At 44.8% G+C, this 11325-nt stretch overlaps 2 protein-coding genes and 1 long non-coding RNA gene across 4 annotated transcripts; 1 reads left to right on the top strand and 2 right to left on the bottom strand.

The window, feature by feature from the left end:
- Nucleotides 1-539: 539 nt before the first annotated feature.
- Nucleotides 540-2887, top strand: LOC115248660 (tapasin-related protein-like). Its single transcript, XM_029832401.1, is given in 9 exon segments — nt 540-588; nt 1177-1443; nt 1523-1723; nt 1797-1921; nt 1923-1962; nt 2038-2138; nt 2204-2348; nt 2351-2428; nt 2591-2887. Coding segments are annotated over 9 exon segments (1074 nt in total). The 3' UTR covers nt 2659-2887.
- A 1069-nt stretch (nt 2888-3956) lies between these two features.
- LOC101072029 (vesicle-associated membrane protein 1) lies at nt 3957-6547 on the bottom strand. Of its 2 annotated transcripts, XR_003887448.1 has the most exons (6): nt 6218-6547; nt 5762-5903; nt 5451-5609; nt 5295-5346; nt 4343-4763; nt 3957-4169 (listed from the first exon to the last, which is right to left on the bottom strand). XR_003887448.1 is itself a non-coding variant. In XM_011605897.2 (5 exons), coding segments are annotated over exons 1-5 (372 nt in total). In that variant the 5' UTR covers nt 6220-6547; the 3' UTR covers nt 3957-4746. The 2 variants fall into 2 exon arrangements, 1 of the variants encoding a protein (XP_011604199.1); XM_011605897.2 differs by having other exon boundaries at nt 3957-4763.
- Nucleotides 6548-7636: 1089 nt separating this feature from the next.
- On the bottom strand, nt 7637-9301 carry LOC115248672 (uncharacterized). The gene is made up of 4 exons (XR_003887447.1): nt 9110-9301; nt 8814-8906; nt 8264-8371; nt 7637-7724 (listed from the first exon to the last, which is right to left on the bottom strand). It is a non-coding gene; the product is annotated as an uncharacterized lncRNA (long non-coding RNA).
- Nucleotides 9302-11325: the final 2024 nt, after the last annotated feature.

Raw genomic sequence — 11325 nt, forward strand, 5'->3', positions numbered from 1 at the left:
TCTTTTATGCTGTTGAAACGTTTTTGAATGTCCAACTCAGCAATTATAGATAAAACAAACTACACAAAACATGATGGACAGTACAAGTCGAGTTGAATCAAATCATACTAACTAACCCAGATAGATAGATAGATAGATAGATAGATAGATAGATAGATAGATAGATAGATAGATAGATAGATAGATAGATAGATAGATAGATAGATAGAGTAGGTAGGTAGGTAGATCGCTTCCTCAGTTCGTCCCCACTTCTTGCTTTCACTTTCGCTTGTGCGCATGCTCAGTATAGCGAGACCTTAAACGCTTTGTTAATTATGAAGTGCTCGAAGTAACATTTAAGATCAGTGCGGTCACATCTGCGTTCTTTATTATTTATTTATTTATTTACTAATTTAAAGACAGGAAGGACAAGACGGAAAATGCTACTTTATTCGAGCCGTTAAGCTTAAATAGTGAAAGTGAAAGCGCATTATTCGTCATTCAGAACGTTGTGTTTAAATTCCATTGCTGGAAAACTATACGGATAATCAAGTCCAGCGATGTTAGCCAACCTCATTTTGATTGGATTCTCCCTGAAGTTCGTCTGTGGTAAGAATGTTTAAGAATGAACGAACTTCCTGCAAACGTCTTTTTTATTGTTTTTGTGCGCATTCATGTCTAAAACACTGTCTGCTTTGCTGCTCGCCACTCTGCCTTCGACACACTTTTGAGTTCGATGGATAAAAGTTGTATTGATTAGCATTTCCACCCCAGACTTTAAGAGGAACGACCCTGAAGTCAGCCGTACTGTTTTTAGATAAATAACTCCGCCTGTGCGGAGGTTTTCACTTCTTAGTTAGTACTTTAGCCACAAATGAAATGAAAATGCAACATTCCTTTTGTTTTTCCAGGTAATGTTGCAGATGTTGTACTTTCCTGCCGCCTGGTGGAGGAGGGAGTGGGCCTGAGCGGGATGACCGGGGGCTCCTCTTTCTCTCGGGCTCCGGCCACTCTTGTCTTCAGGGATGTTTGCAGATGGCTTCAGACGAATCCCTGGATCTGCTCCCGCCCTTTGTGGCCCCCCTCGCTGCTTGATCCGGATGCCATCATTATCGAAGTCAAAGGTTTGTGCTTTTCCACGTGGGTTCACGGTGCCAGAATCTGTGAGGAACATTTTCCCTCGTACCTCCGCCACAGCCTCATCACCCGAGGGTCCCAACGTAGAGGTGCTGCTGCACGCCGACTGCAACGACCTGGAGGTGACCTGTGAAATGAGCCAGTACTCTGTCAGCAAGGCTCTGAGGAGATCCGACCTGACTTATTTCATGGTGTCCATCAGCGTGGAGGCCGTGAACTTTAGCGTCACGCTGATTTTGCAAACCCTGGCCGTGTTGGAACCGTCAACGCTCACACAGAGCAAACTGGGCCTCCCTCTCAGCCCGACTGGAACCCTCCCGACTGAGGGTGGGGACAGGTCATGTTGATTTATTCCATTTATTCTGTTAACCAGGCGGTAACACAGGTCCCCCCCTCTGCTCCTCAGTGGTCTTCCTGGTGTTTTCCCAGAGAAACTCCATCTCTGCTCGACTGAGAAGCGACGCCGTCCTGCACTGCAGCTTCAGGCACCGGGAGGTTCCGCCGGAGCAGGAAGTGGCCATCGGGTGGCGCCTGCAGCACAAGGAAAAGGGTGGAAAGTGCTGCAGATTGGAGACGACACTGGACGAAGCGGAGCCGAGGGCAGCGGGTGGGTGCTGTGTGGACGGAGGCACGGACGTGATGGTCACTGGTGATTTGACTTTGTACCTTTTTGTCGTCAGTACACGAAGAACGTCGGGGCTCCAGCCTGAACGTCACCCAGGTCGTCGACGGCGACGCCTCTGTGACTTTGACCAAACTCAAGGTTAGGGACGAGGGGAGCTACATCTGCTCCGTCAGTCTCGGCCCTTTCAAAGGCTCAGCAGATCATTCAGCTCCACCTCCTTCGTAAGTATCCCTTTGTTTGGAATTATTCCTTCGTGCTCCGTAATGTGCGTCTGATGTTTCCGGCTGTGGCTGCAGAACCACCCCAGGTGTCGCTGTCCCAGCAGAAGCTGGTTTTGAAGGCGGAGCCTCAGACGCTGAGTTGCCACTGCTCCGAATACTATCCTCTAGATGTTCAGGTTTGTAAGAGGCATTGACTGGTGACCTGGCCGAGCTCCGTTCTTGACCCTTCTCTCCTCTTCAGATGGAGTGGTGGCTCCTCTTCCCCACAGACACAGAGCCAACGGTGTCCGAAGACCAGGGCTCCCTGTCCAGTCATCGACAACACGGCGACGGCTCTTATTCTTTGACATCTCAACTCACTGTACCCTCCACTGCTACCCCAGGAACTAAATCATCTGTAAGGTGTCGCATCGGGCCCTCAGCACCCCCCTCTCCGTCAGCCTGGTGGTCATGAGTCCACAAACCAGTATGTTCCCGACCTTTGCTGCTCTAATAGCTCAGTATTGAAATAAATTAGTCTTGCTTTTGTCATTTCTGGGTGATTTAGAGGTTCTGATTGGCGTCATGCATCTTGAAATTGTCAGCGTTGCAGAAAAGAATGAATAACTCTGTTTCTGACACTTTGCAGACTCCTATTGGTGGATTGTGGGCTTCCTGATTGTCACCGCGATTTTCTTCTACCAGGTGATGAATTAACTGAGATGCTGCGATAGGAAGGCGTTGAGACACGCATGGTTTGACAGACAACCAGTAAATATAAAAATCAACCACTTCTGGGGGCTGATGTGTGTACGACGACACACACATAAGCTGGGAAACAATATTCAGATTCATTTTTGTCATGATGATCTTGTGAGAATTGAATTGCTTGTATTTGTCTCAAAGTTCGTTAGAGTTTAAATAAAGATATGTGTGACTGTTTTTTTTAAAAAAGAATGTATTTATGAAGTTGCGAGTTATATAAATACAGACATCAGTCCGTAAGATGTCCTTTTCCTTTCTCATTTGATACTTAATTCTGCCGATATAAAGACACCACCAGATGTCGCCAAATCTCGTTTTAAACTATTTCACATATTTATTTACTAAAAAATGACTTAAGACTATATTTCTACATTAAAGCTGTCAATATATTAACAGCCAAATGTGCTCAGTGTGTCAAAATAAGGTCTAGATCCACTCCTGTCTGTTAATTATCTTTTATTTGGCATCAGCAAAAATGTTAAGCATGCATTTATTTTCACAGATCTAGATGCATCTTCAGGTCATAACCCAACACGTTAACAGTTTTTACTCTATCACCTCTGAAAACTAGAACATTTTTCCCCATTTCTTTTCTTTTTATACTGAACAAAAAAAAAGGTTTCAACACATAATTTGGATCATAATTTCACAGAAGTGGTGGCTATCTTTTCTCATACGATTGTGTCTATTATTCTGCAATAGCAGACGTTTGTTTTTAAATGAAGGGAAATAAAATACATGTGCATTGCATAAGCAAGAATTACCAGGTCTGGACAGCATTATCTGCAGATGCTGAAACGGTTAATGCAAATAAACATTTAGCAGCTGGACTGGCAGACACACGTGGAACACAGGGAAGCGGTGAACACCATCTGCCATGCTAGTTAGCGACAAAACACCATCAAACTGTAGGTGATGATCTGATCTGCGTGGTTAAAGGATCCGGCCACTTCTTTCATCTCCGTATTTCTGAGGACACCGACTCAAGCAACAAGACCAATGTTGCTGCACAGTCGCTCCCAAACGACGTTCCCAAACGTTTGCATCTGCAGCAGTTTGAAATGTGATGCTACACATTCGTGGCTGTCTATGGCTGTAATCTCTGGGAACCAGAAACCTTTGTATTAATGTGTAGATTGTCTGTCAGTGGCTGCGTGACAGTTTTTTGGGCATATTAATGCCACCGACTCGTACAAAACCAAAATCCACTAAAGCATTGCATACATTAGTACTTCAGTCTAGAACTAGGGTTTTTTTTTTTTTCAGGAGTGAAATGTTGCAATACTTCCCTGAATCACATACTTACTTTGTTGTCAGACTTCATGATAGTAACTATATATTGCAAAAAAATAAATAAATAAGGAAGACTCTGAGAGGAAGATGTGCAGGGAATAAACTCAAAACTGAGTCTCTAAGATAAGCTTTTCAGGACCCACAGGGACGGGAGGCTGTTGGCTACGAAGCTTCGGATCACAGAGACACAAAAAAACAGAGTGTTAGTAGCTTTTAAAGAGCTGATGTGATAGAAGGTGTGTATTTGCATGTTTGTTTTAATTTACAAATGTGTTTTAAACTCTTAGAAAGATAATATGACCAAGCTTTGGTGTGTTTGATGTAGAAAGGACTGCAAACTCACTGTACACGTTCTCTTTACATTATACGTTTAAATGCACGTCCTCATGTTCCCTCTGTCACAAGACTGGTCTTTTATCCCCTCCCTCCCTCTTTTTCTTCCTCTTTCACTCCGCCTGCTGCTTCCTTTAATAATACATGAGATGCAGAGTCAGGAGAGGGAAAGAGAGAGAGGCTTCATGCTAAAACATTTGAAGAAATCCACAAAAGGGGGGGGAAGGGGGGGCAAAGAGGGCGGAGAGGCCTAAAAACACTGCTGTCATGTCGAAGTGCAAGATGGCTTGATGGAAGACTGTGGAGAGGAAGGAGAGGACAGCTGACGGGGAGGCTTGGGTTTGCTCGTTTTTCCGTCCTCCTCCCTCTAATATCATTTTCAAGTCCGTATCCATCCGCTCTGGTGAGCTGAGCTCAGTAGAAGAAGTACACTGCCAATAAAAGAGGACAGAAAGAGGACGTAATTAGCCTAATGGATCCGGCTGAGGGTGGACGATGGTGTCCTGCTGGTGTTTTAGCATTAAAATCCCCCCCTGCGTTACTAAGGTGGCACAAGAGCTCATGAAAGTCTGACGGCGTGCGTACCGGCGGACATTAACACGTACCAGCAACCCCAGCATGTTTGCTCATGGACTCACAGTCAAGACCAACTCACTCCCCACAGACCTACTGAGTGTCCCTCCACCTTTGGGTCCTTGGCACCATTGTGCGTTTGCTACAGCTAATTACTAGCGTGGATGCTGTGTCCGTATTTTATCCAAGGTAAACAGGATATGATGCTTTGAATGAAAGAACATGTAATTAAAGGAGCGACTTTGGGGTCTTTGGGGCAGTGAAGGTCTCTAAGCGACGTGCTGCAACAGTGGAACATCAGCATCATCATTTAAATGAAAGAAAATATTAAAATGAAGGGGAAAAACAGCATCGCCAAATTAGAGAAAAGAAAAAGAAGAGCTACTCACAGAATATTATTCCAACCACAATGACTCCGATGATTCCCATCATGATCATCATCTGTGAAGAATATCAATAAAAACAGATGTTTAGACCTCAGGAACACTTGTAGACGGGCCAGGCGCGGGTCCAACGTGCTGGTTGAGCCTCACTAACGGGCCCACCTTGCAGTTCTTCCACCAGTACTTGTTCTTCAGCTTGGCTGCGCAGCTTTCAAACTGGGAGGCTCCAGCTTGGAGAGCGTCCGCTCTGTCGTCCAGCTCCGAAAGCTTCTGGTCTCTCTCCAAAACCTTGTCCACGTTCACCCGCATGATGTCCACCACCTGGCCGGGGGGGGGGGGGGGGGGGCAGATGTGTGAGGGAGGAAAGACATATTTTATTACAGCAGATTTTAGTTTTGTTTTTTTTAAAATTTGAGGTGATCCAGATGTGCCCCAGTTGTATTCTTGATGTTCTGAGCCCAGGACCAGCTCACCTCTTCCACCTGGGCCTGCGTCTGCTGTAGCCTGCGGTTGCTGGAGGTATTGGGTGGGGGTGGAGGACCACCGCTGGTACCATCTGCACCAGGAGCTCCGGGAGCACCGGGGGCTCCAGCTGGGGCAGAATCTGGGGCAGACCTTCAAGTTGACGAGTTATTATTATTGTTATTATTATTATTGTTGTTGTTATTATTATTATTATTATGATCATCATCATCATCATCATCATCATTATTTACAGCTATCAACGCGCACAACTTAGTGAGGAGGATTTTTTTTTACTTGCGTCAGCGGAATCTACCAAGCTGAATGATTACTGTGTCAGAAAAAAATGGAAATTTAAATAATACGGTTTGATTCATTTATTTATTTTTATTTAATGCGATTTTTTTAAATGAAGGTCTAGTTTTTTCCCCCTAATTGATAGAAGAGAAAAGCCGCAATATACTCACATTTCTCTGCAGCTGTTTGAAGTGACTCACGGACAGTGGACGAGGAGGAGGAGGAGGAGGAGGAGGAGGAGGAAGAGGAGGAAGAGGAGGAGGAGGAAGAGTGACTGGGTGGCGAGGAAGGAGAAGGAGAGTCTCCAGAACCAAAACCAAGAAACCCCAAAGGGAAAAGCGCAGATAAGATGGGAGAGATGGAGTCAGAATCTTGCTTTGCTAAAGCGAGAGGCGCAGCTGCAAGTCAGCAAAGTGCCGCAGTACCGACAGGCGAGCGGGTGATGGATCAGTGGTACCGGAACCGGAGAGCAGGAGGGCGCGGAGAGCTCAGAAGAAAAGTACTTTTCAAATCCATCCAAGCGAGACCCGCAGACGCAAAGATCCCTGCGGGGCTTCTCCTGCAGCTCCTGCAGTGATGCTGAGTCCGCGGCTCCTGGTGGCGAGGCTCGGCGGCCGACGGGCTGCTCGCGTGGTGGTGCGCGGCCGCCGCTCGTGAGCGAGATCGCAGTAGAATTGGAAAAAAGTACCGTCATGAGATTGTTTCCGCTCCAGCTGGTTGATTCTGTCGCGCTTCCCCTCCGGGCTGTACAGTTCGGAGCCAAAGTGCGGTGCCACTGACGGCTGCTGCAATAATGCGCATCTCCCGCTGCCTCCCCCCACTTGGACTAGTAAGCACAGTGCGGCACCCCCTCCCCCCCCCCCCCCCTTCACTTTGCTGTACTGCAGCTCTGTGTCGGATAGGGCGCAGGACGACACTGCGGTACAGAAGCTGCCTTCACTGTGGACTCGACTGTTCCCCCCTCTGACTGGGATTCTCACTATTTTCCTCCTCCGAATCCATCTGGTCTTTAAATTTGCTCCTACATTTGTCATTTGCGGCCGATTTATCAACTGCTCATATATCTACAGTATATCGTTGGTTTGCTTTGACTAAAAAAAACTGAATTTCTAAACATCTGGACACGAATGCCCCTAGTTTCACCATGAAAACTTTCACAATAATTTAGAAGTGACTTATGGGACCCACGTTCTTGCCTGAAGATTCTAGGTGTAGTTACTCGTCTCTGCCACAAGGGGGGCAGTGTGCACGAAGGTGAACACACAAAGCAAGGTCTTTTTCTGGACCATTTTATAATTTATTATCATCAGGGGGAAAGTACAGAACTGGAAAAAATGGAATCAAATGAAAAACCTGCCAATTCTCTCTTTATATGAAGAATGGACCAATTATAAGCAACGTCTTCACAACATGAAACAGTAATGTGTGGCAGTCCTTCTCATCTGGTCAGAAGTGCATCTTAAAACAGGCTTGATCGCTGTTAGCGGTGCTTGCCGGTGCGGTTTTGAAGCGTCTGTAGAGGAAACGGATCCGCTTCTCCAGGTTGTGCCTGTCCTCAGTCATCATCCGGGTGTCCCACCATCTTCTTCTTTTGAATCAAACGCTGAAGTTCGTTGCCTTTGAATCCCTTTAGCCAGCAGGGAGCGATAATGACGTCTTTGGGATGAGCTTTAAAGTCTCTCTGAAGGTTTCAAAGAGGATAAGGGCAGCATGTGCGACACAAGAGGTAACAGCCACTGTTTTCAGTCAAATAATGTATCGTAGTAGAGTCAGAAAACTAATTCTGATTCCCAGCAATCAAATCCATTCATAGAAAACGTTTTAAAGCCGACTATTAGAGCTTAACTTTTACGTATTAGAGCTGAGTGATCACACAGGAACAGACCAAACAGGGGTGTGTTGTGGTGATAAGAGCCCCTACTGAACAACAGACTTGATAGAGCCACAGAATTCATACATTCACACCACCCTAATCCTCCAATGGCCCTAATTGTCCTTGTGAAGCTTTCCTGCCTGAGTACTAATGATAATATCGACACGAGGGTTAATGTGTGCTAAAGTGGCTCACCACAAATGTCACCGATAGAATATGACATTAGCCCATTCAGGTCGGTCTTATCTATAGTGGGGGGAAGTGGTGGCTTTGTATCTTTATAAAAAATGAAACCTGAACTAAGAGAAATGGGGGAACCAAGCGGTTGGTTGGAAACACTTACCTAAGATACCAATATTATCGTAAACGCCATACATGCTCCTCTTCTCTGTCCACCTGTCCACTGTTCTCAGCGGAGGGATTGCATGCATCCTGATAAAGCAGCAAGTACCTGGATAAAGAATGTGTCAATTTTAGATGCTTGAATAACTTGTAATCATTGAATGAAAATGGCATTGTGAGAAAATATAAAAGATAAACAGCTTTAAAAATCGAGCAAGATGCCAAATCCTATAAATTACAACACAAAAGTCTTTTGGTTTTGTATCTAAATGTGCTCACTAAGTTTAACCTAAACGTACAAAACCTGCACCCATTTTATGTTTGTATTGGGTCTCCATCGTTCCCAAAGGCGACATGTCAAGTAGAACACATCCTAAGAACCTCAAATGATTTTATTTGCATTCTTCTTCTGCTCGACTTGACACAATTCTACATCTTTAAGACGTAGGAAGAAATTGTTGAGCTCGTTCACCCCTCCAGGTATGAAAAGGCATTCTGCTGCACATCGGGGATGAAAGGTGCTTTTATGGCAGGTGTTTCTCGGGACTCACCTGTAGAAAAGCTCCTGGCGGCGCGGAGCAGCGAGCCTGCGGACTGACAGCAGGACGCCCCACTTTTCAGCAGGTTTCCCAGTAAAGACATGTCTGCGGGTTCATACCAAAACACGCGTCACCCACACGAATAAGTCTCGTTTTGATTATGTAACCTGGTTATTTTTAACAGACACAACAGCTGTTATTTCGCGTTCTATTAAAGAAAACAAACGACCGGTATCTTAACAAACACATTGACCCTGAGCTTTAGCTATGCTAGCGGGTTGGATAGTCGAGCGTAGAAACCAAATTACCAATTTGCTCGTCTGTTAGCAAGAGGACAAATAAATAGAAACGTTCCCTGTTAGTTCAGCAAGGTGACAATAACAGTTGCATATGAAAATAGTCACACTTGAAGCTGTTTTTAACACTTCGACATGCTCCTGGAGGCGTCCATCTTACTTTACGTCCCACAATGCATCGCGCTAGTACCGTAGTCACCCGAGAGCAGCGCACAAACGATCGTTTAAAACCCTTTGCGCAGGTTCACTGTGATGTTCGGCATTGCTACCTTTCTTATTCTGGCAGCGTTTGTCTGTTAATCTTTGTCGATTACTGTATGCAGCCAATATATGACATATTATACATATAGAAATATACTTTACAGGAACTGAGTGGAAGAAAATTAATCTCTATAATGTGACAAATAAGAGATGAGAAATATAAGCAATCCAAATCTGGAAGGTGTTTTAATGTTAAATCTTAAAAAACCCTGAAAAATGAGATGTATTCTAAACGTTGAGCTGCATTTGCAAAAAAATGAATAGTGCAAAGCCTCAAACTGATACTTTCAGTCTTACTGTTTTTAAAACTTGAATGGAATATATTGCTATTTTCATTGCATCAAAACCGATATCTTTCTTTTCATTGTTGCTGTGCTCATAGAGATGTTTGCACTCAATGCGGTGCAGCACAAAATGCTGACCAAGTCGTGAATTTCTCAGCAGTGTAGCTGCTCAGCTTCCTCTTCCAGTAAAACTAAGTGGAACATCCTATGCTATCACCTACAGATGCAGACGAAAATACCATGATATAATCCTTTCAATCACTTAAATTAAAGCCATGTAGTCTTTACAATAAATAACGGGGCCTTGGGCAGCAGTTTACTGGTGCTTGGTGCTTTAAAAAACAGAACACTCCAGCACCACCACAGAGCCACAACAGAGATGTTCACACAGGAACAAACTGCTCATTCACTCAATTTCAAAAGTAATCTGATTTGGTTATTTTCCTCCAGCGTCCTCACCAAAATGTGCAGTTTGAAGTTCAGTGCACACTTGTTTCCATATGAGGGGCAGTTGACTTGGCAGCACTTTCAAACATATTCAGATGAAATGGGAAGGTGACTAAACATCAGCTTGAGGAAAGACCACCTCACGCGTGTGTTTAACCACAGTTACAGACTTGCGGACCCCCCCACCCACACCTGCACCCACACCCACAGGCGCAGTGAATTCTTTGGCCTTGGGTTTCCTTTTTGACACGGCAGCTTTGAGCAAAAACGTGTGACTTCAGTGTAAATTGGGAGGAGGAAATGCAGAACGGATGAGATCAAACGCTGAGCAGCATCACTCATCTAGCAGTCAGAAGGCTGTGAGCAGGGAAAACCTCAGAGATGGAGGAAAAAAACAACCTGGTGGTTTCACCCACACATGAATCTCTCAAGCTGCTTGACAGCTCCCTGTCTATCCACCTATCTGTATAGTTTATCTACTAGCGTGTGTAGTTCTTTATCACTGTTATCTCTGCTGCATGAACACATCTGCACATGCTGCATTATTGTCTGAGTGGACATTTTTTTCAGTTTCAATATGACTAAGATGAAAATTAATCTATTAGTGAATGGTGCATTTAATGCTGTTGAAATTACTTGAGAATACTGGTTATCTTTTACCACATCTACCACAGCTTCTCTATTGGCTCCTGTATTGACAGTACTGGAACAGTTAATGTAATTCTCTTTTGCATATTTTCATTTCACATCTTGTCTAATACATAAAGATGTTTATTGATATTTACTTTTATTTGTATGACATTAGCATGTGTGATGAACCCGTATGAAAAGACTTCCACTGACGTCCGAACTGTGTCTCCTTCACTGAACTGACAAAAAGGAAAAATGTGTTGCGAGAAGCAAGAGGATGATTCACTTTCATGATCGCGCTCAGCGTCAGACAGCACATCTCAGGATTAGAGCTCTGAGGTAACTGATGCTGGTAATTGGCGAGTGACGCAATGACGAGGAACGGGAGCGCGTTGTGGTGTTGCACCTTTGCCTTGTTGGGTTTCAGAGCGACAGCCGGAGCTTCTGTGAGCGATCCTCCAGTGTGAAGCCCACTGCAGCGCGTGGAGGATGAAAGTGGTGGAGTCCAGGCTCAAAACAAACGTTACCTGTTCTGAATCAGAAAAGACAGGTGCGTCGCATCGCATGTGCCCTTCTCCCACCCAACAATGTCACATACATTAGATG

The sequence above is a fragment of the Takifugu rubripes genome, unplaced genomic scaffold (genome assembly GCF_901000725.2).
Source record: "Takifugu rubripes unplaced genomic scaffold, fTakRub1.2, whole genome shotgun sequence".
Taxonomy (NCBI): domain Eukaryota; kingdom Metazoa; phylum Chordata; class Actinopteri; order Tetraodontiformes; family Tetraodontidae; genus Takifugu; species Takifugu rubripes.

Bases quoted from the DNA above. Each gene is read 5' to 3' on its own strand.
- LOC101072029 (XM_011605897.2), bottom strand. The intron at 5,610-5,761 runs GTGAGCTGGTCC...CCCCCCGGCCAG, and splicing joins CGCAGGCCCAGGTGGAAGAG to GTGGTGGACATCATGCGGGT. The intron at 5,347-5,450 runs GTGGGCCCGTTA...TATTCTTCACAG, and splicing joins ACTGGTGGAAGAACTGCAAG to ATGATGATCATGATGGGAAT.